The 27,996-nt window shown below is 42.1% G+C and overlaps 2 protein-coding genes across 5 annotated transcripts in view; both read right to left on the reverse strand.

The window, feature by feature from the left end:
- Positions 1-4,738, reverse strand: part of LOC110529861 (ectonucleoside triphosphate diphosphohydrolase 5) — a 9,156-nt gene extending 4,418 nt beyond the window's left edge. Inside the window, exons 1-7 of one of the 3 annotated variants that reach the window (XM_021612475.2) lie at positions 4,172-4,738; positions 2,220-2,468; positions 1,848-1,927; positions 1,574-1,717; positions 1,358-1,433; positions 894-929; positions 111-199 (exon numbers count right to left, since the gene is read on the reverse strand). In XM_021612475.2, the coding sequence (XP_021468150.2) occupies positions 111-199; positions 894-929; positions 1,358-1,433; positions 1,574-1,717; positions 1,848-1,927; positions 2,220-2,466 (672 nt within the window). In that variant the 5' untranslated portion in view covers positions 2,467-2,468; positions 4,172-4,738. Of the gene's footprint in view, positions 1-110; positions 200-893; positions 930-1,357; positions 1,434-1,573; positions 1,718-1,847; positions 1,928-2,219; positions 2,999-4,171 lie in introns of those variants that run through there. The other 2 variants (XM_021612474.2, XM_021612473.2) reach the window with 2 other exon arrangements.
- Positions 4,739-11,301: 6,563 nt separating this feature from the next.
- Positions 11,302-27,701, reverse strand: LOC110529862 (methylmalonate-semialdehyde dehydrogenase [acylating], mitochondrial). 2 transcript variants are annotated; one of them, XM_036985378.1, is made up of 12 exons: positions 27,610-27,701; positions 26,981-27,025; positions 26,725-26,799; positions 25,973-26,134; positions 25,701-25,779; positions 25,137-25,439; positions 24,658-24,779; positions 24,191-24,380; positions 20,613-20,794; positions 17,736-17,915; positions 12,490-12,588; positions 11,302-12,317 (listed from the first exon to the last, which is right to left on the reverse strand). In XM_036985378.1, exons 2-12 carry the CDS (start codon positions 27,011-27,013, stop codon positions 12,213-12,215), a joined length of 1,530 nt encoding a protein of 509 aa, XP_036841273.1. In that variant the 5' UTR covers positions 27,014-27,025; positions 27,610-27,701; the 3' UTR covers positions 11,302-12,212. The 2 variants fall into 2 exon arrangements, with proteins under 2 accessions (XP_036841273.1, XP_036841272.1); XM_036985377.1 differs by lacking the exon at positions 27,610-27,701 and adding an exon at positions 27,418-27,573.
- Between the last annotated feature and the right edge of the window lie 295 nt (positions 27,702-27,996).

A 27,996-nucleotide genomic window follows, 5' to 3' on the forward strand; every position in this document is an offset into this window, starting at 1 on the left:
CACAGGAAAATCAATCAATAAATGTTATTACCATTCCAATAAAAACTGTTAACACAATATAGAAAAACACAATATTGAAAATGAATCAACTTGTACAAATGGAAACTAACCTTGGATTTAGGAAGAAAAGTGATTTGAGTCGATCCTCCCCCCAGATCCAGAATCCCCACTGTCTTCCTGGTCTCAGCATACAGGTGACCTAAAATAACATGCTTCACATTTGAACCAACTTTATTGACAAGTTCCCTCTGAAGACGGTGGGAGTCAGCTGTCTGATTTATGTGTATATACAAGTAACTGCCAAAATAAATGAAACACCAACATAAAGTGTCTTAATAGTGTGTTGGGCCCCCACGAGCAAGAACAGCTTCAATGCACCTTGTCATAGATTCTACAAGTGTCCAAAACTCTATTGGAGGGATGCAACACCATTCTTCCACGAGAAATTCCATTATTTAGTGTTTTGTTTGTGATGGAAAACATCTCAGGCGCCGCTCCAGAACCTCCCATAAGTGTTCAATTGGGTTGAGAACTGGTGGCTGATAATGCCATGGCAAATTGTTTACTCGTGCCCTTTGGATGGGGGCATTGTCATCATATGGTGGCATAACCATGGTAGCAAAAATAATGGCCTGCCCAGAATTTTTATACATTACCCTAAGCATGATGAGATGATAATTGCTTAATTAACTCAGGAACCACACCTGTGTGGAAGCACTTGTTTTCAATATACATACTTTGTATCCCTCTTCTACTGTGTTTCCATTATTTTGGCAGTTACCTGTTTATAGCTGAGCCTACAACCTGATAATATAATAGCCTAAACAAAATTGTTTGAAAAGTGACAATAATGCATTACAATATGTACTATGACAAAAAGTTACAAGCTTCACCTGTCAAAAAGTTCACAGTAACCCACGCCAAGATTCCTACAAGAACAAAAAAGTATAATTCAAGTGAGGGTAATACTGATCTGACAGTGCAGTTTAGTGCAGTAAATCCCTTGTTTGACATGCATAAGCATTAGTTTGACATTAGTTTGTGTAAGAGGGCTATCATTTAAGACAAAATGCTGACAAATCAATTACACCGCACAAGATTTGGTAAACCACTAAATCCATTCACCACATAATTACACCTTTTTGAGATGTAACCAAGACAGACTAACAACAACAACCCTCTTTTTCTACAGCGTCATCATAACAGATCGGGGTTAAGAAAGTGTACAGCAAGCTGTCGAAGGAGAACAGTGACTGATGCCACCAAGACGCGAGCACTGCTGAAGCCTGCCTCTGGTGTGCTGATGAATAGGTCTGACTGGAGGTTGACTACGGGTTATGGGTAGACGAGACTTTACCTTCATTTGTACCATTCATTATGCTGACGCTATCGTCTGGGACGAAGAAGGGAGATTCATTAAAAACATCCTGCACCTGTGGGGTGGAGTGGGAAGACAGTGAGATGACAGTAGAAAGGGTGAATGCAGTGTCAACACCTATGGCAGTGCCATACCTGATTTAGAAGTGCTCCAGCCCCCTATCAGATCTAGGAGTGGCCTAGCTCCCACCCCTACCTGTTCCAGTAGAGCCTGGGCTTTCTCTGAGGGCAGCAGCCTGAGTCCTGCTGTAGCTTTCAAGACCAGCGGGGTTCTCTTCCATTCCAGCCGGGGGACGGTTTTCTTAGCCACTTTCAGAAGCTGCCTCACTGTGTACCCACCCTGGGGAGAGAATGTGGTGGTGGAGATGATGATTATGATGTGCATTTTAGGGACTCAAGCCATTTTAAGTGTTTTTGAAATATTTGAATACCACTTGCTGCATCGACAATTACAACCGCTGCTGTCTCACCATTTCAGGCATGTCTGCGTATGCTGACAGACCAGGCTTGATGGAATGGAACATCTCATTATCCAGCACTGGTAACTCCTCTGTCAGACAAAAGATACACATGAACGATCCGTCAACAACAAAAAAAACATACAATTGAGATGACAAAATCCACTTGGAGCAATAAGCATTTAATTTACAATTTGCAAACATGAACAATGTTTTATGAAGATGTACATAGTGTTATGTTTATTGATGAGCATTTAATAATATACCAATTCAATTTTGCTTGAAGTAAACGGGCAATTCAATAGCACTATATTGCGCAGGGTAACACATCAGGGAGCATCTAAACACCTCCTCTCTCTCCAGTAGAGTTTTAGCATTACTCACCAGGGTCTTTCTGTATGAAGGTATAGACGTGGATGCGTGTGCCAGTGCTGCCAGCGTCAAACATTACCCCATAGAAGATCTGGCTGGAGTTGGCTGGTCGGCTGAGGCTTGGGAGGAGGTTACCCAGGCTGGCTGAGAAGTCCAGGACAGAAGCCTTGGGCTGGGCATGGGTCAGCCCTGTCAGAGCCCACACAACCAGAACCAGTGACAGGACCACCGCAGGTCGGAGAGAAGCCTGGGAAGACATCTCTTGGGGAAGGAGTAGGAGATGAGTGTCCCTCTGATGGGTACGAGGCCAGGAGGATTAGGCTAAAACTGAGGGACTGAAGGGTATCTTAGTCAACTCAACTAATAGGAGAGTGGACACTGAGGCAGTCATGCAGAGGAAAGTTTAGTTTAGCCAACAGCACGCTAGATAATTGACACTGCTCCTGAGTCCTGACCTAACTGGATAGACAACACAAGGTCCCAACTAGAAGCAACAACCAACAGAAGAGCCCCAAAGCAATAGCATACAGTTATATGCACTTTAACCACACCCTAACTAGCCATTCACCAATCAGAAGGGAGCCTTCTGGAGGATGACGTTGACACTTCCACCAAGCAGGATTGTTAGACAAATGTACAGTACTCCCCTTACAACTGTTTTGCCAGAGTGGCTCAGCGGTCTAAATGCACTGCATCTCAGTGCTAGAGACGTCACTACAGACCCTGGTTTGATTCCAGGCTGTATCACAACCCGCCGTGATTGGGAGTCCCATAGGGTGGTGCACAATTGGCCCAGCGTCGTCCGGGTTAGGGTTTGGCCGGGGTAGGCCGTCATTGTAAATTAAAATTTGTTCTTAACTGACTTGCCTAGTTAAATAAAGGTTAAATAAATACAAATAAAATAAAAAGAACCAACTATTATATGTGTGACAAATACTATAGACTATTGTGAGAAATGCAATGCTCTCTCTCCTGTCCATGCAGTCCATCTTGAAAAACGATCTGGCCACGTATACTGAAAACGGTTCCGGTACAGCCAGAACAGGACTGGCAAGCCCTCCGGGCCTGGTTCCTCTGTAGGTTTCTTCCTAGGTTTCCTGCTTCCTAGGGATTTTTTTTCTAGACACTTTGCTTCTGTCTGCATTGCTTTCTCTTTGGGGATTTAGGCTGGGTATCTGTAAAGCACTTTTTGACAACTGCTGATGTAAAAAGGGCTTTATAAAATACATTTGATTGATTGACCTTGTTTAAAGGAATGTGTTATTGGTTTTTAATAGTGAATAAACATGTTATAACCTCATGTTAAATAAACTAACCCCATCGAAAACCTACAGTATTGCAAGTGAAACCACAACGTTGCAGCTGTCAAGAATATAAACAGTTCTGTACTGATCCTGTTAAAAAAAAGGCTGTTAAAAGGCTACTCTGTTCAAATTTCCAGTGCAGTGCTGTCAAATTCCCAAGACTATGATAGCTAGCTGCTAGCCACCGTTCACCAGAGGGCTTCCTCTTTGGTTCTCAGTTGATGCATTGAAGACTGCATGGGATTGTGTACAATAATCCCGAAGCTTTGCCTACACTTTAAAATTGCTTGTTTCCAATGCGATTTTGGAAACCTTTGGAAGTTTACTATAATCCAGAAAGATTTTTCATTAAACAAATTGTTGAATTACGACACACACATGTATAGCGTTAGGGTTCCCACATGTCCATGTTACAGCGCTTGTTGACCCGTTCTAGTAAACTATAGCGCCACCAAACGCCTGTGTGTAATGAAAGGACGCCAGAAGTGTTGTAACTGAACTGAACTAAAACAGAGTACAGTAGTGTATATTTTGCATTTGAAATTATTTTTTGATGTGTTATGAAAGCAGATCTTATGTTTCTAGAACCATATCGCAATTGAGAATCGATTCATGTTTAGAGGGAGCATTTGACTGTTTAGGCTGCCAAAGCCAGTTTACCTCTGATAATGTCATGGTCCTGCCTTGTCGACTCGCCTACATTTCTTTAATTAACACATTTTTGTGCTAGCTAGCTAACTTACACTGCATGCAAATAAAGAAACGATAGCTGCTACCTATATAGTGGCATGTTCTGTAAATAAATGCTTGGAATAAAATAGGCACAAAAGTTTATATTGAGCTCATTTCTGACAGCAGTTGACCCATGCCGTTGCACGATTTACCAATTGACAGCTAACGTGCTAGCTATCTAACTAGGCTAATCAGTGACTTCTTCCCGAAGAGACCACAAAATGTACTGCAAATAAAACAAAATGATATACATTTCTTCTCGGGCAATACAGGTCGTCACAGCCATAAGAAAAAATACATATCTAGCTAGCTAATGATTTTACTATTCATGTCAACATCCACCTGCTACAGCTAAACTGGAGGGTGTACCTACGTCATCAATGTTGTGCTCATGAACGTGACCTCATGGCTCTTCGCCCTATTGATGCTGCAAAACAACAATGTTGCAACACACGTACCTATTTGTTAACACAATTATTCATAAATATACACTACATGAAGAAGTTTAAGGAAAACATCAACTCTAATTGCTCCTTTTGTAATGACCACCCAGAAACAGTGTTGCATCTTCTTTGGCATTGTATTCATGTATGAAAACTATGACAAGACATCAGTAGATTTATAATTGAACACATTTATGAAAATCTTACACTGTTGTGGAGAGATGTACTGCTTGGATTCTTTGCCTACGATAGAAATAAGCTGAACATGTTTTATGTAATTCATTTCATTATTCTTTCGGACAAATTTCATATTCACAAATGTAAATTTACAAAGAAAACACCACCTTTTCTTACCTTACAAAAGGAAATTGAACTGTATTTTAAGACGATTAAATACTCTAACAAAAAAGCTGTTAGAATAATAAGTGTATGTATGTCCCTTAAAGGTCCTTGTGTAATGTAATATTTTACCCCCTAGCCCAATTGTCCTTTTGTCCTTTGTATATTATTTATATATACTTGTGTTCCCACATGTACTTCCTGTATTGATTTGTTGTTAATAAAAATATTTTTTTAAATATCAAATATAAAAAAACATGCTGCAAAACAATTGGGAACTCAAAGAAAAAAAGCAGGTAAAATCAAGACGTTGGTGATCTTCAGGTTGCACAGTTAGAGCTCTAGAAAGATGCCAGAATTTCCCTCTTGGAATTCCGAGTTGGTTGACCTTTCAAAAGATTTTTCCTCAGTCGGAGCTCCCCCCCCCCCCCCCCCCCCCCCCTCTCAAAGAAAACTGTATAATTCTCATGTAGATTGTTGTTTTCCATACATTAAGGTAATCTTGCTGACAATGTAAATGAAGACCATAAAGGTTAATCCCGAAAGAATGAACATGCTGAGGAAACAAAATAATCAACCCACAATACCAATTTTCAGCATGTTCAATGCAGTCAAGGGAAACTCACTGTAATTAGTTTTGTGCCAGCACAGCAGCAGCATATTTCCATTGTTGGGATTTTGCAACAAGTACCATGGTCTGTCTGTCAAAACATAGGAATTTCTTAGGCAGCCAATTACCAGTTTTACTGCTTAAAGTTTGAAACTCTGCCGCTTTACTGTTCACAATGTCCACATGAAAGGGTTTTCACAACCAAAATAACCACCAGACAGCAGATTTAGGATTGCTAGGAAAATCTCTGTGCCCTGGTCAGGACTCCGCTATTGATGAATAGAAAAGCAAGCTCTGTAGCCAAAAAAAACATTGCAAACCCCATGGTAATCTGACTACCTAGTGTTGTCAAATGTTTACGATAAACATTTACATCCATGTCTAATTCTGTACTTTAACAACAGCAAAGCCTTGTCAAAGCTTGTTTATGAAGTTCCGTTTATGTAAGTTACAAAATGCAAACATCCATATAACCTACCAGTCGCATGTGTTATTCTGTGGCCTAAAGAACATATAATCAAGAACTTCAGGGACCACAAAGCTTAACCACTCATCAAAGGGTGGCTCTAAAAGGTGTCTGACTCGTAAATTTACAACTTCTCAACAAAACTTGTTTCTCCCAGATTCATGCTTGAGAGAGCATGAATCTGTTATACTTAGTTATAGTTACAATATATAGAGCTCATCGATGAGGCAAATAAGTGTCTTAAGCAGCAGTATTCAATGGAAATCTTTATTCCATGTCAAACAGGGTGCATCATTACATCATTTTTATGTTATCTTTATTTAACTAGGCAGGTCAGTTAAGAACATATTCTTATTTACAATGACGGCCTACCCCGGCCAAACCCTAACAACGCGGGGCCAATTGTGCACCGCCCTATGGGACTCCCAATCACGACCGGTTGCGACACAGCCTGGAATCGAACCAGGGTCTGTAATGACACCTCTAGCACGGAGAGGCTGCGCCACTCGGGAGCAGAAGTCTAGGCACTAACATCACAAATTGTATTATTGTAATGTATACTCACTGAAATACTAACAGAGACCTGTCAGCACAAAATACATTTGTAGAAATCCTATTAAACCTTTTTATGTGAATAATGCACATTTCGGATAAAAACAGCAAAATGTCAGTAAACTTTCCAAATGTCGACAAAACAAAATACACTAGTTAAGGTGAGATGTTTTCGTATCTGTACAATTAGTTATATTAGAAATGCCGGTGGAAACGTCTTTGTGCGCAAATATGAATATAATAGCCATTATATCGCAGTAAACTTGGAATAACGTGATGTTGTGTGGTCCTTCCACTACCACTCAAGAAAACATGCTGTTCACAGCAGCCGCGCAGCCAGTGATAGGCCTAAAAAAAATGTCATACGATGGTTTACCGCAACAACCTGGCAACGTCACATGGCTAACCTTTGTAGCGCATAAACTAGCACACTCTACCACGCTAGTTTACTCGAATCGACTCACCAGCTAAGGTAATTTAGTAGTTCTAGCAATGGTAAACCAAATGGAGTGTGTAAAAGGAGTGTGTGCCAGAAAATAATTTGGATCAATCTACAGATAGCTTCCAGAATGAAACATTTAACAGGTGGCGCCAGGATTGAAACAACCGCAATCACAACCGCCAATGCCACGTTGAGCCAGGCATGCTTGCCTACCCCACGGTCTCCTCTCGTTCTTGATGCTGCGGTGAACCAGCAGTAGGTCCACCGACAGATTTGTCTCCCGTTGATGAACCAGCCTGTCAACCAAAAGCTAGCAAAGTTCCCAAAAGCTGGCAAATTATGCAGCTTCTCTTCAAGGTGTTATGACCAGTTCGTGTGGATTGAGTATAGTAAAGCGAAATATATAATTTACTGTAAGCACTTTCCTGGGACAAATGTCGAATTCAGATTTATATGAGAAGGATTTAAAAACTGAAAACTCGCAAGAAATGCTTGCTGCAAACACGAGAATAGCAAATTACATGTTCGCGCCCTTGCAATATGTGAATCCTACAAGGCGACCAATGGGCCTAGAAGTCGTTGGGACTGTGTTGAACCAAATGCATGGTGATGCAAACATGGATTTTATAGAAAAAAGTGCACGTTTAAGTGGTCATAGATATTGTTTTAATGTGTGCAAAGCAGGATATTCCACTCAGAGGGCATAGAGAAACTGAAGAGGCAATCTATGGTAATTGTTTTAGAAATCTTAAATTTCATCTCAAAGTACGACTCAGAAATAGAAAACAGGCCTAAGGATCCGCTTTTTTCCCCCAATTTTCGCCTAAAATGACATGCCCAAATCTAACTGCCTGTAGCAAGTATATGCATATTCTTGGTACCATTTGAAAGGAAACATTTTGAAGTTTGTGGAAATGTTAAAGTTATGTAGGAGAATATAGATCTGGTAAAAGACAATACAAAAGAAAAAAACAACAGTTTTGTATTGTTTTGTACCATCTTTGAAATGCAAGGGAATCTAAACGAGAACTTATTGATGTGTGCATCCGATACATTCATTGTAGAATGATTAAAGAAAATGCTGTTGGGTTTATGGAAACTGCTGATTACAGTGTAGTCAACTTCATTAGGGAAAACATTCAGCATCAAGAGTGACAGTGACCTGAGGCAACTTTGTAACAACATTCTAGACAGACAGATTACTGAGATGAACTCAATATTTCAAGAAAACACATACAAATCATGCAAGCGGCAGCCTCCTTTTCCAAAGACTACCAAACCTGCGGCCTTAAAGAGCAGCTGCAAACCACATGCGATCATTATGCAATATCAATTGAGGATGCTGAATTCACTGTTTTTATTCAGCAGTTGAGTCGCAAAATGAACATGGGAAAGAGTGACTTTTCCTCCATAATGAGTGTACTTGACAGCTGCCCTGATGATATTTTCCCTAATATAAACTCTGTTAAGGATCATTGTCACACTTCCAATGACATCATGCAGTGTGGAGACACAACTAAGATTTTAAAAATCATCTTCGCACATCAATGACAAGCGCCCGGCTGAACCACTTCAGTTTGCTGTCTTTTGAGGTGGAACTGACAGATACATTGGATTATGATGAAATCATCACCATATGATTTTTCAATACCGATACCGATTATTGGAGGACCAAAAAAAAGTTGATACCGATTAATCGGCCGATTTTTATATATTTGTAATAAATGACAATTACAACAATACTGAATGAACAATGAACACTTATTTTAACTTAATATAATACACTGTCTCCTGACCCCTCCTGTCTCAGCCTCCAGTATTTATGCTGCAGTAGTTTATGTGTCGGGGGGCTAGGGTCAGTTTGTTATATCTGGAGTACTTCTCCTGTCTTATCCTGTGTCCTGTGTGAATTTAAGTATGCTCTCTTTAATTCTCTCTTTCTCTCTCTCGGAGAACCTGAGCCCTAGGACCATGCCTCAGGACTACCTGGCATGAGGACTCTTTGCTATCCCCAGTCCACCTGGCCATGCTGCTGCTCCAGTTTCAACTGTTCTGCCTGCAGCTATGGAATCCTGACCTGTTCACCGGACGTGCTACCTATCCCAGACATGCTGTTTTCAACTCTCTAGAGACAGCAGGAGTGGTAGAGATACTCTTAATGATCGGCTATGAAAAGCCAACTGATATTTACTCCTGAGGTGCCGACTTGCTGCACCCTCGACAACTACTGTGATTATTATTATTTGACCATGCTGGTCATTTATGAACATTTGAACATCTTGGCCACATTCTGTTATAATCTCCACCCGGCACAGCCAGAAGAGGACTGGCCACCCCTCATAGCCTGGTTCCTCTACGTTTCTTCCTAGGTTCTGGCCTTTCTAGGGAGATTTTCCTAGCCACCGTTCTTCTACACCTGCATTGCTTGCTGTTTGGGGTTTTAGGCTAGGTTTCTGTACAGCACTTTGAGATATCAGCTGATGTACAAAGGGCTATATAAATAAATTGGATTTGATGATAAATCAAATCTATTCCGTCTCAAATAATGAAACATGTTCAATTTGGTTTAAATAATGCAAAAACACAGTGTTGGAGAAGAAAGTAATATGTGCCATGTAAAAAAGCTAACGTTTAAGTTCCTTGCTCAGAACATGAGAACATATGAAAGGTGGTTCCTTTTAACATGGAGTCTTCAATATTCCCAGTTAGGAACTTTTAGGTTGTAGTTATTATAGGACTGTTTCTCTCTCTACCATTTGTATTTCATATACTTTTCACTATTGGATGTTCTAATAGGTACTTTGGTATTGCCAGCCTAATCTCGGGAGTTGATAGATTTGAAGTCGTAAACAGCGCTGTGCTTCAAGCATTGCGAAGAGCTGCTGGCAAACGCAGGAAAGTGCGGTTTGAATGAATGCTTACCAGCCTGCTGCTGCCTACCATCGCTCAGTCAGACTGCTCTATCGAATATCAAATTATAGACTTAATTTTAATATAATAAAACACACAAGGTCATTAATATGGTCAAATCCAGAAACTATCATTTCGAAAACAAAACGTTTATTTTTTCAGTGAAATACGGAACCGTTCCGTATTTTATCAAACGGGTGGCAACCCCGAGTCTAAATATTGCACAACCTTCAATATTGTCATAATTATGTAAAATTCGGGCTAATTTATTACGGTCTCTGAAGAAATGGTCGTCACACAGTTCTCAACGAGCCAGGCGGCCCAAACTGCTGCATACACCCCGACTCTGCTTTCACTGAACGCAAGAGAAGTGACAATTTCAGGCACAGCATTGATTATATGCAACGCAGGACAAGTTAGTTAAACCAGTAATATCATCAACCATGTGTAGTTAACTAGTGATGTTAAGATTGTTTTTATAAGTTTAATGCTAGCTAGCAATTTACCATGGCTCCTTGCTGCCTGCACTCACGTAACAGGTGGTCAGCCTGCCACGCAGTCTCCTCATGGATAGCAATATAATTGGCGTCCAAAAATGCCGATTACCGATTGTTTTGAAACTGAAAAATCGTCCTACCTCTACTTATGATTTATGTCTACTGAAGGTACCATTTTATAATACTACTGCCCACCGTGGTACAAATTGTAACATCAAATATAGGCTTGTTTGCCCATCGAGATTAAAGTGTGTCTGAAGAGGAGTTTGTTGTTGGCAAATTGGCAACTGTTCTAAAGTGAGTTTTAGTTTAATATGCTGGGATAGGTCATTATTTGTATATGTAACGAGGTTGCTCTAAGTACTATGCACTAGTATAAAACGATTGTATTACGAAATAATATACGGTGCAAGTCGCAAGATAAATTAAGTAGAAAAAAAATGCGTATCCAAATTTTTCTAGGCCTATCCAAAAAAAAAAAAAAAAAACTAATTATGGCTACGCCCCTGGGCTACAGATGAAATAAGTGAACTTCACATGGTGGATGGAAGTGCACGGTGATGAGATTGATGCTCCTTTCGAATAAAAATGAACATTCTTGTGACATGATGATCAATGCTTGGCTGCAGTTTATTTTTGTCAATCTCACTCCTTTGTCCATAATAATCTCATGTTGTCGGCTGTATCCGCACTGCAAACTGTTGGCTAGAGCGCACGTGCCAAAACCAGAGTGGGCACAGTCGCTATATAATGCTACATTTGATGTGACAAAACCATCAGAGTTAAATGCGATGGAAACCAATGTACAGTGTATTTTTTAATTTATATTTGGTACATGGGAATTTAACTGCAAAAGTTTTTATTTATGTGCACTACGTCATAACCCACAGCCTTTAAAATCGGCAACAAGTCAACGTGATGGAAACATCTCTGGTGAGAAAATTCACATTGATGCGAATATTCTCAAATTTGCATACAATCTATCGCCAATTGGATGGAAACCTAGCTAGTGTCTCCGTTTCACAGATTGGGAACACTAATGCCCACAAGGGACTGGGTGAAGCCGTTTATCGTTGGTCTCGCTGTTCCCCTCCTAATAGTTGTAGTTAGGATGCAAGCGGAGTAACATCTTAGATTTTAAAAATAAAATATTTTTCAGATGTAACCTTTTTAAACTAGGCAAGTCAGTTAAGAACAAATTCTTATTTACAATGACGGCCTACCAGGGAACAGTGGCCTGCTCAGGGGCAGCCAACAGATTCTTACCTTGTCAGCTCGGGGATTCGATCCAGCAACCTTTCGGTTACTGGCCCAACACTCTAACCACTAGACTAGCTGCCACCGGCCTTCTCTCACCCATTGCATTCCACCTAGTCCATCCTTCCAATGTGACTCCCAGGGTCAGCATATGACTAGTGCTTGAACAGAGGATTTGTTGCTACAGTAACAGTACATTTCAGATTAAAATCTGCCATCACCCTAGCGGAAGCAATTTCAGTAACAGGGTCAAACGCAAATACAAAAACGTTTCTCATATAGTACACTCGGTATAAAACATATTCCATGACTCTAATAGACTTATCAGTTGTCAGCGAATCAGTTGTTCGTACCCCTTGGCTGCTAACCCCTTCTGAATGTTAACGCATGTCAGTCAGTATGTGGAACGTTGTGCCAGGTAGAGAACACCACATTAACAAGTGAACGTTCCGTTTAGCGTCCCATGGTCGGCATGGTAACGGCTGGGCTCTTCGTGGTGGCGTCGTCGGCCTTCCACTGTGATGTAACCGTCTTGACCTGAGTGTAGAATTGGATGCCCTGTAGAGACACAACACAGAGAAGAGGCGCAGACAGTCAACACTAGAAAATGGCCACCTCATACTGTATAGTTGACTGCAGAAACTATTAAATTAGGACCAATATGGTCATATGATAAAAAAAACATGGGCGAGAAACAGTTGTGGGCTTGTGCTGGTTGTTGCGAGCTAACCTGTTTGCCGTAGAAGTTGGTGTCGCCCCTGAATGAACCTCTGGAGCCGGTGAAGGAGAACATGGGAAGGGGGACGGGGATGGGCACGTTCACACCAATCTAAATGAGACACACACACACAGAGTAGGGTTTAATATTTCCCCCGAAAAATATGCCAGACAGCTTGTTGGCTTATTTTTACTTTACGATAACCCGTTTGTGGTGACTCAGATTATCCCCTAAATAAATCAGATAAACTAATAGTAGCCCTAGGCCAGCGGAGAATCAGCACCACAGATATCGCAGTTGATCGCAAATCTAACCAATTGGCCCACAGTGCGCTTGCTTTTGTTAGCATAACATCATGAAACAATGTTGCAAATGTACATTTCCTCAAGCACTTTTGTGATTAGCAACAGTTTATATTTTGAGCCTCTGCCAGTGTCACACGTTAGTTTGGGGGATTTCAATGTGAGCTGGAGATTGAACGTTATCCACCATAACTGCGTCGAGAGGTTGTGTGTAGCCTGCACATATAGTAAGCAATTAAAATGTATAGAAGCTATGCTGTAGCCTAAGGGCCTAATATCTGCTAATTTGCCCTTCTTTCTCAGCATATCCTCTCACCAGTTGTGATTAGGGCTGTGACGGTCTTGAAATTTAAGTTATGGCTTGGGGGGGGTGGGGGGGGGGATTTGCGCATATAAGACAAAAGAAAACGTGGCTTTTCTCTGAAACTGCACTATTACATTACTATTACGTTATCAGTAGCATTACTATTATCCATGTTCTCTAAATATTAGTTGACTATACAAATTAAGAAGTTTCAGATTGGCAAGGAACCTCCCCACCCCCAACGCAATGAACCAGTCACACCAAGTTTGATTAATTTTTCCCCCTCCACTTTTCAGAACAATTTCACGTCACAAATACTGCTGCTTTCATTGTCTGTGTCAATATGTTGTTCAAAGCCGCTAAAGAGGATGCAGTTGTGGCGGCAGGTAGCCTTAGTGGTTAGAGTGTTGGACTTGTAACCGAAAGGTTGCTAGATCTAATCCCCGAGCTGACAAGGTAAAAATCTGTTGCTCTGCCCCTGAACCCACTGTTCCCTGGTAGGCCGTCCTTGAAAATAAGAATTTGTTCTTAACTGACTTGCCTAGTTAAAAAGGTAAAAAAAAAAAAAAAAAAGATGCCATTCCATTAGTATATGATATTTAAAAAAAATATATATACACACATTATACATATATAAAATGTATGTATGTATATATACACACACACACACACATATACATATATATACACATACATATACACATATACATATATACACACACACACAGCCTTGCGAAAGTATTCGGCCCCCTTGAACTTTGCGACCTTTTGCCACATTTCAGGCTTCAAACATAAAGATATAAAACTGTATTTTTTTGTGAAGAATCAACAACAAGCGGGACACAATCATGAAGTGGAATGACATTTATTGGATATTTCAAACTTTAACAAATCAAAAACTGAAAAATTGGGCGTGCAAAATTATTCAGCCCCCTTAAGTTAATACTTTGTAGCGCCATCTTTTGCTGCGATTACAGCTGTAAGTCGCTTGGGGTATGTCTATCAGTTTTGCACATCGAGAGACTGAAATTTTTTCCCATTCCTCCTTGCAAAACAGCTCGAGCTCAGTGAGGTTGGATGGAGAGCATTTGTGAACAGCAGTTTTCAGTTCTTTCCACAGATTCTCGATTGGATTCAGGTCTGGACTTTGACTTGGCCATTCTAACACCTGGATATGTTTATTTTTGAACCATTCCATTGTAGATTTTGCTTTATGTTTTGGATCATTGTCTTGTTGGAAGACACATCTCCGTCCCAGTCTCAGGTCTTTTGCAGACTCCATCAGGTTTTCTTCCAGATGGTCCTGTATTTGGCTCCATCCATCTTCCCATCAATTTTAACCATCTTCCCTGTCCCTGCTGAAGAAAAGCAGGCCCAAACCATGATGCTGCCACCACGTTTGACAGTGGGGATGGTGTGTTCAGGGTGATGAGCTGTGTTGCTTTTACACCAAACATAACGTTTTGCATTGTTGCCAAAAAGTTCAATTTTGGTTTCATCTGACCAGAGCACCTTCTTCCACATGTTTGGTGTGTCTCCCAGGTGGCTTGTGGCAAACTTTAAACGACACTTTTTATGGATATCTTTATGGGAGAGTGGCAAGAAAGCCATTTCTTAAAGGCCAGATTTGTGCAATATACGACTGATTGTTGTCCTATGGACAGAGTCTCCCACCTCAGCTGTAGATCTCTGCAGTTCATCCAGAGTGATCATGGGCCTCTTGGCTGCATCTCTGATCAGTCTTCTCCTTGTATGAGCTGAAAGTTAAGGGACGGCCAGGTCTTGGTAGATTTGCAGTGGTCTGATACTCCTTCCATTTCAATATTATCGCTTGCACAGTGCTCCTTGGGATGTTTAAAGCTTGGGAAATCTTTTTGTATCCAAATCCGGCTTTAAACTTCTTCACAACAGTATCTCGGACCTGCCTGGTGTGTTCCTTGTTCTTCATGATGCTCTCTGCGCTTTTAACGGACCTCTGAGACTATCACAGTGCAGGTGCATTTATACGGAGACTTGATTACACACAGGTGGATTGTATTGATCATCATTAGTCATTTAGGTCAACATTGGATCATTCAGAGATCCTCACTGAACTTCTGGAGAGAGTTTGCTGCACTGAAAGTAAAGGGGCTGAATAATTTTGCACGCCCAATTTTTCAGTTTTTGATTTGTTAAAAAAGTTTGAAATATCCAATAAATGTCGTTCCACTTCATGATTGTGTCCCACTTGTTGATTCTTCACAAAAAAAATACAGTTTTATATCTTTATGTTTGAAGCCTGAAATGTGGCAAAAGGTCGCAAAGTTCAAGGGGGCCGAATACTTTCGCAAGGCACTGTAAAAAAAAGAAAAAAAAAAATATATATATATATATATACTAGTCTGACTAGTCTGGCAGTCCCTGCCGCTGAAAAACACCCCCACAGCATGCTGTTGCCACCACCATGCTTCAACGGATGGTGCCAGGTTTCCTCCAGACGTGGCGCTTGACATTCAGGCCAAATAGTTAATTATTGGATTCATCAGACCAGAGAACAGTGTTTCTCATGGTCAGAGTCCTTTAGGTGCCTTTTGGCAAACTCCAAGCATGTTGCCATGTGCCTTTTACTGAGGAGTGGCTTCCGTCTGGCCACTCTACCATAAAGGCCTGATTGGTCGACTGCTACAGAGGTGGTTGTCCTTCTGGAAGGTTCTCCCATTTCCAGAGGAACTCTGGAGCTCTGTCAGAGTGACCATAGGGTTCTTGGTAACCTCCCTGACCAAGGCCCTTCTACCCCACGATTGCTCAGTTTGACCTGGTGGTTCCAAACGTCTTAAATAGAAGAATGATGAGGCCACTAAGTTCTTGGGGACCTTCAATGCTACAGAAATGTTTTGGTACCATTCCCCAGTTCTGTGCAGACACAACCCTATCTCAGAGCTCTGCAGACAATTCGTTTGAATTGGTTTTTGCTCTGACTTACACTGTCAACTGTGGGACCTTAAATAGACAGGTGTGTGCCTTTCCAAATCATGTCCAATCAATTGCATTTACCACAGGTGGACTCCAATAAGTAGAAACATCAAGGATGATCAATGGAAACAGGATGCACCGGAGCTCAATTGAGTCTCATAGCAAAGGGTCTGAATACTTATGTAAATAAGGTATTTTTAATACATTTGCAAAAGATTCTAAACCTTTATTCGCTTTGTCATGATGGGGTATTGTGTGTAGATGGAGGGGGAAAAATGTATTTAACACATTTTAGAATAAGGCATAACAAAATGTGGAAAAAGTAAAGGGGACTCAATACGTTCCCGAATGCACTGTATATATGGAAGTAGTTTAGTGCCTAAAAAAGGGTTAAATGTGTCAACAACAAACTACAGATCTTTCTCTCTCAGATATAGGACACACACTTCAAAAATAAACTTACGATATTTCCCATCTAGTACCGGGTCGGATCTACCTTTGCCTCCAGAACAGCCTGAATTATCAGGGGCATTGATTCTACAAGTCGGAAACTTTCCACATGTATGTTGGTCCATGCTGACGCGATACACCGCCGCCACTAGCCTGGGTCCATTGACTCATGTCAAATCCTAACTGCCATCAGCATGACGCGGCAGAAACTGGGATTTGTCGGACCAGGCGGTTTTTCCCACTTCTCAATTGTCCAGCGTTGGTGATCGCATGCACACTGGAGCCGCCTCTTTTTTAGCTGATAGGAGTGGAACATGGTGTGGTCGTCCGCTGCAATAGACCATCTGTGACAAGGATCGATGAGTTGTGTGTTGTGAGATGCCGGTCTGTGCCGTTATTTGTCTGTTTGTGGCCCGCCTGTTAGCTTGCACGATTCTTGCCATTCTCCTTCAACAAGCTGTTTTTGACCACAGGACTGCCGCTGACTGACCGGATGTTTGGGTTTGTCGGACCATTCTCAGGAAACCCTAGACACCGAAGATCATACCATGCTCAAAGTAAATGTATTTTTTATTGAATATATACAAAATCAGTCATCTATCAGACTCCCATCCAGAATGACACAGAAGCAACCAGGCTCAAGGACACGTCGACAGATCTCCCACAAGATCAAAAAAATGGGGACACGAACCAGCGATCCATCAGCCACCGGCCCAAACTCCCAACCACCAGCCCTCCAAGACCCCCCCCCCCCCAGTTCACTAAGAGCTGCCCCTCAACCATCTGAGAACCCCACCCATCTCTTGTCCAATACACCAACAAAATTAACCAAAGGTAGAAAAGGAAAACAATGCCCAACGTTAACCTACAAATTACACCTTCAACGATCCATGAAAAAGACTTGCATACACAACAAAAATAGTGCGGTAAACAATAGATGACCCCGTGTGGCTCAGTTGGTAGAGCATGCCACTTGCAAAGGGTTGTGGGTTCGATTCCCGCGGGGGACCAGTACGAATTAAAAATGCATGCACTAAGTCGCTCTGGATAAGAGCATCTGCTAAATAACTAAAATGTCATTAAAGTTGCATTAAATTATCCTCAGAGTTACCACAAGCTATGAATCACTGCATAGTTGCCCATCTATCTAGAAATGAAGTTAAATGGGAAACTACTTGTACTGTTGGACGCCAATCACACAAGTCTTACTTCCCCAAGCACCTACCGGAAGTCTCTGAACTACGGCTCACCTGTCCGACATCCACCTCGTGTGTGTACTTGCGGGCGGTGGCGCCGTTGGTGGTGAAGATGGCGGTTCCGTTGCCGTACTGGTTGTTGTTGACCAGGGAGATGGCTTCATCCAGAGTGTCAGCCTCCAGAACCACCAGCACCGGCCCAAATATCTCCTCCGTGTAGCACGTCATCGCTGGCTGGGGAGGGGAGGAAAAAGCCTGATATTAAGTAGTGCATCATCAGTTTTCCTCGTCATTTTCCTCATCAGTGCATACTTTAGAGAGCTATTTATAACTTGTCAGAAATGTCCAGACAAACTAGCCAATGTCAGCTAACTTTTTTTTTCTTTTAATCTAGGTTTTGTAGCCCTAGATTGTCGTGTTGGGTTCTGAGAATATGAAATACTTATTCAGGGAGAGAGGGGAATGTATAACGTTTACATTCTGTCCGGATATGTTGTTAGCCATCAGGGATCCTATGGGGGGGGGGGAAAGACAGTCTGGTACGAGTCAACATAACAGCCGTGAGTTGGAGAGGAGTGAGCACTTTGGGGCAGAGGTCAGATGAAGTGAGGAAGAACAGATATCACTAAGGTTCTGTCAAGCAACAGAGATGCATTGGCTGTTCAGATGTGTAGGAGCCTAGGAGAAAGGGTTAAATATCAGTGTGAATGTCTTTTGTCTTATGCAGCCGTTTGACCCAATGGGGTTATAAACTTGGCTTGCGCTTTATTAAGCATCCATGAAACTTTAGAAGGTTCATTTAGAACCCAACACTGGTATGTCAAAAGTTTGTATATATTTGTTTGTACTTTTGTCAAAGTGTAATTTCCACTGTACCAAGGTTCAACGTTGTTCTGAGATACTCCACTGATGTGCATGACCCTTCCATGTGTAGTGGAGATGGTTCACCAAAATGTACATGATCTATGAAATACAGTAACCTGTATAGTTTGTAGATGTGGAAACCTAGGGTTTAGCTGAGCGTGCTAACAGTCAAAACTTAAACGACACACAATTCTTGCAAACTGAAATGTTATATATAAACTCAGCAAAAAGGAAACGTCCCTCTTTCAGGACCCTGTCTTTCAAAGATAATTTGTACAAATCCAAATAACCTCACAAATCTTCATCGTAAAAGGGTTTAAACACCGTTTCCCATGCTTGTTCATTAACCCATTAACAATTAATGAACATGCACCTGTGGAACGGGCGGTAAGACTAACAGCTTACAGACGGTAGGCAATTGAGTGTCCTAAGTTCTCATAACTGTGACCTTATGCGTCTTTAGTGTCCTTTCTACTGATTCTGAAAAACACCAAAAGAAAGATGCCTCATCTGCGTGAATGTGCCTTAGGCATGCTGCAAGGAGGCATGAGGACTGCAGATGTGGCCAGGGTAATAAATTGCAATGTCCGTACTGTGAGACTCCTAAGACAGCGCTACAGGGAGACAGGACGGACAGCTGATCGTCTTCACAGTGGCAGACCACGTGTAACAACACCTGCACAGGATCGGTACATCACACCTGCGGGACAGGTACAGGGTGGCAACAACTACCCAAGTTACACCAGGAGCACGCAATCCTTGAAATACAGCCACAGGTACACCTCCAATAGGCTAATTGACATAATTTGAGTCAATTGGAGGTGTACCTGTGGATGTCTTTCAAGGCCAACCTTCAAACTCAGTGCCTCTTTGCTTGACATCATGGGAAAATCAAAAGAAATCAGCCAAGACCTCAGAAAATAATTGCAGACCTCCACAAGTCTGGTTTATCCTAGGGAGCAATTTCCAAACGCCTGAAGGTACCACGTTCACGCAAGTATAAATCCCTGGGACCACGCAGCCGTCATACTGCTCAGGAAGGAGACGCATTCTGTCTCCTAGAGATGAACGTACTTTGGTGCAAAAAGTGCAAATCAATCCCAGAACAACAGCAAAGGACCTTGTGAAGATGCTGGAGGAAAACGGGTACAAAAGTATCTATATCCACAGTAAAACAAGTCCTATATCGACATAACCTGAAAGGCTGCTCAGCAAGGATGAAGCCACTGCTCCAAACCGCCATAAAAAAAATGCCAGACTACAGTTTGTAACTGCACATGGGGACAAAGACTGTACTTTTTGAAGAAATGTCCTCTGGTCTGATGAAACAAAAATAGAACTGTGTGGCCATTATGACCATCAATAAGTTTGGAGGAAAAAGGGGGAGGCTTGCAAACCGAAGAACACCATCCTAACTGTGAAGCACGGGGGTGGCAGCATTATGTTCTGTTTTTTTTTTGCTGCAGGTTGGACTGGTGCACTTCACAAAATAGATGGCATCATGAGGAGGACAATTCTGTGGATATATTGAAGCAACAGTCAGGAAGTTAAAGCTTGGTCGCAAATGGGTCTTCCAAATGGACAATGACCCCAAGCATACTTCCAAAGTTGTGGCAAAATGGCTTAAGGACAGCAAAATCAAGGTATTGGAGTGGCCATTAAAGCCCTGACCTCAATCCTATAGAAAATTTGTGGGCAGAACTGAAAAAGCATGTGCGAGCAAGGAGACCTACAAAGCTGAGTCAGTTACACCAGCTCTGTCAAGAGGAATGACCCAAAATTCACCCAACTTGTTGTGGGAAGCTTGTGGAAGGCTAACAAAAACATTTGGCCCAAGTTAAACAATTTAAAGGCAATGCTACCAAATACTAATACAAACTTCTGACCCACTGGGAATGTGATGAAAGAAATAAAAGCTAAAATAAAACACTCCACTATTATTCTGACATTTCACATTCTTAAAATAAAGTGGTGATCCTAACTGACCTAAGACAGTTTAATATATTTTTTATAAAAATACTTTAGGGTTGGATCAGCTCTAATATTAAAGAGACACCCACCCCTTACCGTGACATTGCCGATGATGGTGGGCCCTACAAAGTTGCCATTCTCGTATCCTTTGACGTGGACATTGCGTCCATCCAGCAGCAGCGTAGCTCCCTCGTCCACGCCGCTCTGGATCAACTTTTCAACACGGGCCCTGGCTTCAGGGGAGATCAGAGGACCCACGTCAGCACCCGGCTGGTCACCTAAATACACAGAGGAAGAAAACACACAATTAGAACTATATTCTATGACATACACTATGTGGACTGGCGCTGGTGGTCATATTGGATGTACTATTTGAAATGTTTAATTAAATCAATGTTCTCACACATAGGGGGAAAACATTGATTTGTAAGAAGTTTTGTGGAGGAAAAAAAGTCATAAATCCACACAAGGCATTGAAAGTCCCTTTAAGTAAAAGAGTGAGAGGTACAGTGCCTTGTGAAAGTATTCACCCCCCTTGGCATTTTTCCTATTTAGTTGCCTTACAACCTGAAATTAAAATAGATTTTTGGGAGGTTTGTAGCATTTGATTTATGCAACATGCCTACCACTTTGAAGATGCAAAATAGTTTCCTTGAAACAAACAAGAAATTAGACAAAAATGTACTTGTGTGCATAACTATTCACCCCCCCAAAGTCAATACTTTGTAGAGCCACCTTCTGCAGAAATTACAGCTGCATGTCTCTTGGAATATGTCTCTATAAGCTTGGCACATCTAGCCACTGGCATTTTTTCCCCATTCTTCAAGGCAAAACTGCTCCAGCTCCTTCAAGTTGGATGGGTTCCTGCTGGTGTACAGCAATCTTTAAGTCATACCACAGATTCTCAATTGGATTGAGGTCTGGTCTTTGACTAGGCCATTCCAAGACATGTAAATGTTTCACCTTAAACCACCCAAGTGTTGCTTTAGCAGTATGCTTAGGGTCATTGTCCTGCTGGAAGGTGAACCTCCGTCCCAGTCTCAAATATCTGGAAGACTGAAACAAGATTCCCTCAAGAATTTCCCTGTATTTAGCACCATCCATCATTCCTTCAATTCTGACCAGTTTCCCAGTCCCTGCCAATGAAAAACAACCCCACAGCATGATGCTGCCACCACCATGCTTCACTGTGGGGATGAGAGGTGTTGGGTTTGTGCCAGACATAGTGTCTTCCTTGATGGCTAAAAAGCTCAATTTTAGTCTCATCTGACCCGAGTACCTTCTTCCATATGTTTGGAGAGTCTCCCACATGCCTTTTGGTGAACACCAAATGTGTTTGCTTATTTTTTTTCTTTAAGCAATGGCTTTTTTCTGGCCTCTCTTCCATAAAGCCCAGCTCTGTGGAGTGTACAGCTTAAAGTGGTTCTACGGACAGATACTCCAATCGCTGCTGTGGAGCGTTGCAGCACCTTCAGGGTTATCATTGGTCTCTCAGTTGCCTCTGATTAATGGCCTCCTTGCCTGGTCCGTGAGTTTTGGTGGGCGGCCCTCTCTTGACAGGTTTGTTGTGGTGCCATATTCTTTCCATTTTTTGATAATGTATTTAATGGTGCTCCGTGGGATGTTCAAAGTTTCTGATATTTTTTATAACCCAACCCTGATCTGTACTTCACCACTTTGTCCCTGAACTGTTTGGAGAGCTCCTTGGTCTTCATGGTGCATTTCAGAACATGCATGCATGTATGCATGTATGTATGTATGCATGCATGCATGATATATACACATACTGGTGGACTTTAATTAATTATGTGACTTCTGAAGGTAATTGGTTGCACCAGATCTTATTTTAGGGGCTTCATAGCAAAGGGAGTGAATACATATGTGCACACCACTTTTCTGTTGTCTAAAATAAAATACAGTGCCTTGCGAAAGTATTCGGCCCCCTTGAACTTTGCGACCTTTTGCCACATTTCAGGCTTCAAACATAAAGATATAAAACTGTATTTTTTTGTGAAGAATCAACAAAGTGGAACGACATTTATTGGATATTTCAAACTTTTTTAACAAATCAAAAACTGAAAAATTGGGCGTGCAAAATTATTCAGCCCCCTTAAGTTAATACTTTGTAGCGCCACCTTTTGCTGCGATTACAGCTGTAAGTCGCTTGGGGTATGTCTCTATCAGTTTTGCACATCGAGAGACTGAAATTTTTTCCCATTCCTCCTTGCAAAACAGCTCGAGCTCAGTGAGGTTGGATGGAGAGCATTTGTAAACAGCAGTTTTCAGTTCTTTCCACAGATTCTCGATTGGATTCAGGTCTGGACTTTGACTTGGCCATTCTAACACCTGGATATGTTTATTTTTGAACCATTCCATTGTAGATTTTGCTTTATGTTTTGGATCATTGTCTTGTTGGAAGACAAATCTCCGTCCCAGTCGCAGGTCTTTTGCAGACTCCATCAGGTTCTTCCAGAATGGTCCTGTATTTGGCTCCATCCATCTTCCCATCAATTTTAACCATCTTCCCTGTCCCTGCTGAAGAAAAGCAGGCCCAAACCATGATGCTGCCACCACCATGTTTGACAGTGGGGATGGTGTGTTCAGGGTGATGAGCTGTGTTGCTTTTACGCCAAACATAACATTTTGCATTGTTGCCAAAAAGTTCAATTTTGGTTTCATCTGACCAGAGCACCTTCTTCCACATGTTTGGTGTCTCCCAGGTGGCTTGTGGCAAACTTTAAACAACACTTTTTATGGATATCTTTAAGAAATGGCTTTCTTGCCACTCTTCCATAAAGGCCAGATTTGTGCAATATACGACTGATTGTTGTCCTGTGGACAGAGTCTCCCACCTCAGCTGTAGATCTCTGCAGTTCATCCAGAGTGATCATGGGCCTCTTGGCTGCATCTCTGATCAGTCTTCTCCTTGTATGAGCTGAAAGTTTAGGGGATGGCCAGGTCTTGGTAGATTTGCAGTGGTCTGATACTCCTTCCATTTCAATATCATCGCTTGCACAGTGCTCCTTGGGATGTTTAAAGCTTGGGAAATCTTTTTGTATCCAAATCCGGCTTTAAACTTCTTCACAACAGTATCTCGGACCTGCCTGGTGTGTTCCTTGTTCTTCATGATGCTCTCTGCGCTTTTAACAGACCTCTGAGACTATCACAGTGCAGGTGCATTTATACGGAGACTTGATTACACACAGGTGGATTGTATTTATCATCATTAGTCATTTAGGTCAACATTGGATCATTCAGAGATCCTCACTGAACTTCTGGAGAGAGTTTGCTGCACTGAAAGTAAAGGGGCTGAATAATTTTGCACGCCCAATTTTTCAGTTTTTGATTTGTTAAAAAAGTTTGAAATATCCAATAAATGTCATTCCACTTCATGATTGTGTCCCACTTGTTGAGTCTTCACAAAAAATACAGTTTTATATCTTTATGTTTGAAGCCTGAAATGTGGCAAAAGGTCGCAAAGTTCAAGGGGGCCGAATACTTTCGCAAGGCACTGTAAAAACAAACAAGTTATTGTTTTTCACTTCACCAATTTGGACTATTTTGTGTATGTTCATTACATGAAATCCAAATAAAAATCTATTTAAATGACAGGTTGTAATGCAACAAAATAGGAAAAACGCCAAGGGGGTGAATACTTTTGCAAGACACTGTACCTGCATTGACGCGCAGGGCTTTGGAGCGCTCCACCAGCTCTGGGAGCCATTCACGAGCCTCGCCTACGAGAATGGCGGTTGAGAGAGCCATACAACGCTGTCCTGCAGCGCCAAAGGCTGCGCCCACCAGCTGGTTCAGAGTGTTCTCCTTGTTTGCGTCAGGCATCACCACACCGTGGTTCTTAGCTCCCTACGAGGCAGAATACAAGGGTTGGTAGGTTTACTGACATGCGTTTTCAGAATGTGCAAAGACATAGACCTAAGCAATAAGAAACTCAAGGAACTTTAGCCATCTACTGGTTCAGGGTTGATAATGTGGTAGAACTATTCATCTTGCAGTATGGTTAAGGGCACTGTAGACAATTTAAGGCAGACATATTTCCCTAAGCGTCTAAGGGTTCCCTTCATTCATTTAGTCGCCAATTGATAGACCCTATTCATAGACCCTATTCGGTTATCATATTTACCATGTTGGACTGCACTCTCTTGCCATTCTTGGATCCTCTCTCGTAGATGTACTCTCCTGCCTGGTTGGAGCCCACGAAGCTGATGGCCTTGATGGCAGGGTGGTCACAGATGAAGTTCACGGCTACGGAAAGAGGTCAAAGGTCATTATTTCACTCCTCAACATGGCACTGTAAGGGCACAAGATGGAGGTGTAATCACCTTGGAAATGAAACCTGCAACAAAACAAACAGTATTTCCTATATGGACTGCTACCCCCTACGGCACTTAAACACATTTACCTACACACACATTAGGCAAAGCGTTTACTTAACATAAAGTGCTGGGTCTACAGGACATTCAAAGACTACCAATATACCTCAGGCACTAGCTAACACACATGATCAGCATAGCCTGGTTTTTCCTTACATCCTGGGAAACAGGACACACTTCAATAGCATGTTTTATAAAGACTCATCACACACATGCCCCCTGGTCTTACCAGCGTGCTGTCCATGAATGATGTTCAGGGTCCCGTCGGGCATCCCTGCGTCCTGCAGCAGCCTGGCCAGCAGCATGGTGCATCCTGGGACGCGCTCGGAAGGCTTCATCAGGTAGGTGTTGCCACACACCATGCCCATGGGGAACATCCACAGAGGGATCATGGCAGGGAAGTTGAAGGGGGCGATACCAGCACACACCCCGATGGGCAGGCGGTAGGTGTAGGTATCCATGTCTTTGGTGATGGAGGGCAGGGTCTCCCCCAGCATCAGGGAGGTGATGCTGCAGGCGTGCTCTGCCACCTCTAGGGGGCAGAGAGACGGTGAGTAAAAGCCAGGAAGCAGAAGGTCAAACTGCTACTCTTAGAGATAAGAGTAGCAGTGAAAGACATAGAAGTGGTGGGCAGAGGGTGAAATATTTGTGGTGCAAGGAGATAGCGATTGCAGAACAGAGATTTCAATACAGACTACAGAGACAAGTTGTTGTCGTATCTCCCCGTTTCAATCAGTTCAAACATTTTATCCCGTGTTTCCCCATGCCTACTTAGCATGACTGGTCTACCTACGCAATCCTCTGAAGACGTCTCCCTCCGCGTCAGCCAGAGTCTTGCCCTGCTCCAGGGTGATCAGCCTGGCTAGCTCTTTCTGAAAACACAGATGAAAATAAATAAATGAACCAAACATCTTTGATGAACATTCATGTTTGTTGCAAAGAAACTTGTTTGTAGCTTATTCTTTGGATCACGATTTTCAATACAGCTCAAAAGGCATTACATTGAACAAAATATTGGGAACCATTCCTATGGAGGCCCATTTTCAGACCAGGGTCTTTCCTTACAATGTTTTCCTTGATGAGCTGCTGGTATCGGAGGAAGATCTGCTGGCGGGTGAGGATGGAGGTCTCGGCCCAGGAGGCGTAGGCCCTGGAGCAGGACTCTACTGCAGCTAACATCTCTGTCTGGGTGGCTTTGGGCACGCGACCCACCACCTCGTTAGTGGCCTGAGGTAGGGAGAGAAGGACAATAGATTAATAATCATGTCATTGTGAACGGAGACACACTACATAAGGGGCATGTCCAGGAGGGTGTAACGTAAAAATGGATTGTGTACAGGTATAACGTTATATCATGACATGTAGAATAGGCAGTTGAGTCAGATAGCGCTTCATCATGGTCTTTTTAGTGAGACTGAATGCTTGAGGGGGAGTTCTGTCTTTTACCAAGGTTTTTAGCATTATAAATAATACATAAATCATTTTTAGGCTAACATTTAAATGAAATTATTTGTAGGGAAGAGATTTATGGTCTTCTGGGTGTGTAGCTGATTCTGCATTCAACAGCAGTATATAGTTGCCTTGCCAAAAGCAAGTCAACAGCAAGTTTCCCTGAAGTAGATGCAGAGTTATAGTTAATGTTAGTGCATAAACATGTCAAGGGTCAGTTGGATGTAAAGAATAGGCTTCCATTTCTACACTTTGCAAATCATACAGATTAAAATATGACACCCCAAGACATATTCATCTTCCGACCCGACCGGCTTATACATTGTGTACACCTGTTGTGGTGTATGTGTGTAAGCATTGACACTTACAGGGTTGTGAATGTCCAGCCATTCTGAGGTGCTGGACTCTACAAACTTGCCGTCAATGAACAGCTTGGTGGTGGGCTGCAAGAAGACAGGAAATGACAACCTCACAATGGACATGTCATCGACAATGTCAAACATGTCTGTGCAGATGTAGATTGAATGAGCATATATTTGACTACAAGTCTTCGATAGCGAGCTACAGTATACATACGACCACTCATAAATCTAGTTATTATACGATTGCAAGATGCTAACTCACCACTGATGATGATGAATAACACATGAGACCCATCTGAAGTGGTGCCTGAAGAGAGGACACACGAGGATCAATTGTCAACGTTACGTTTTCATTGCCATTGACCAGATAGCTAAGATCCAAAACCCTACCTTTCTGCTAGCTAACTAGTTAGCTAAGCTAACTAACTGTGACATTGAAGCTAGTTAGCTAGCTAGTTGACTCGTTCAACCTGTTAATCATGCATTGACCGCATGCTACAGAATATAGCTAACGTTGCAATGGTAAAAAGGATATAATCCTACATGACTGCTTAGACTTTTTTCCCCAAAAGTGTGGCGATACTTTGCTAACTAGCTACCGTGCCATGCTATAATGCTAGCAATTTATATAGCTAGCTAGCCAATCAAGTATAAAACAATGCATTTAGCTAGAAAAGCTGCACGGGGAATGTGGTTGACCTTTTTGCTCCATAACGATCTCGCTAGAATCCCTGCCATGGTAGAAGAGATTGTGATTGCTTTCAGCCCAAAGTACACACACCGCAGTCCCTAAACACAGACACCTCTGGCCATTTATAAAGTCAGCTATCTAGCAGTTATACGTTGATGAAGTCAAACAGACTGAGAACGTAGAAAACGCAAAAGATGCACCTTTTATTTGATCTTTCAATGAGAAAGCAAAGTTAGGCTACGTTGATGAATGCAGCAGATACTTTATTCATCTGTGAAATGGAAACGCTAGAGTCCTGTGAAGAGGACGCAACATGTGAGGGACAAACGCTTGGACAAGAACCAATCAGTTGGCGAAAACAAAAACACGCCCCAAAATATATGAAGCGGATTGGCTGGCCTTTCATGCTAGGGACCAGTCGTCGTTGACATTGGGCAAATTCGTTTTACACGGTCCGGTATTCCGGTTGAGTGAATTTCACGTAAGGACCAATGGAATGGTCTAAAATGTATCAAATCCAAACACCCAGGACACCGAGCCATGCTAAATAATTTACCCTTACAATTAGTGCCCGCCCCAGCTCTGTT

The sequence above is a fragment of the Oncorhynchus mykiss genome, chromosome 8 (genome assembly GCF_013265735.2).
Source record: "Oncorhynchus mykiss isolate Arlee chromosome 8, USDA_OmykA_1.1, whole genome shotgun sequence".
Classification (NCBI taxonomy): domain Eukaryota; kingdom Metazoa; phylum Chordata; class Actinopteri; order Salmoniformes; family Salmonidae; genus Oncorhynchus; species Oncorhynchus mykiss.

Excerpts from the sequence above, each read along its gene's own strand:
- LOC110529862 (XM_036985377.1), bottom strand. The coding sequence starts at position 27,456 with ATGGCAGGGATTCTAGCGAGATCGTTATGGAGCAAAAAG. Across the intron at positions 27,026-27,417 it reads GATCGTTATGGAGCAAAAAG|GCACCACTTCAGATGGGTCT; the intron begins GTCAACCACATT and ends TCCTCTCTTCAG. Across the intron at positions 26,135-26,724 it reads GGCTGGACATTCACAACCCT|GCCACTAACGAGGTGGTGGG; the intron begins GTAAGTGTCAAT and ends TCCCTACCTCAG.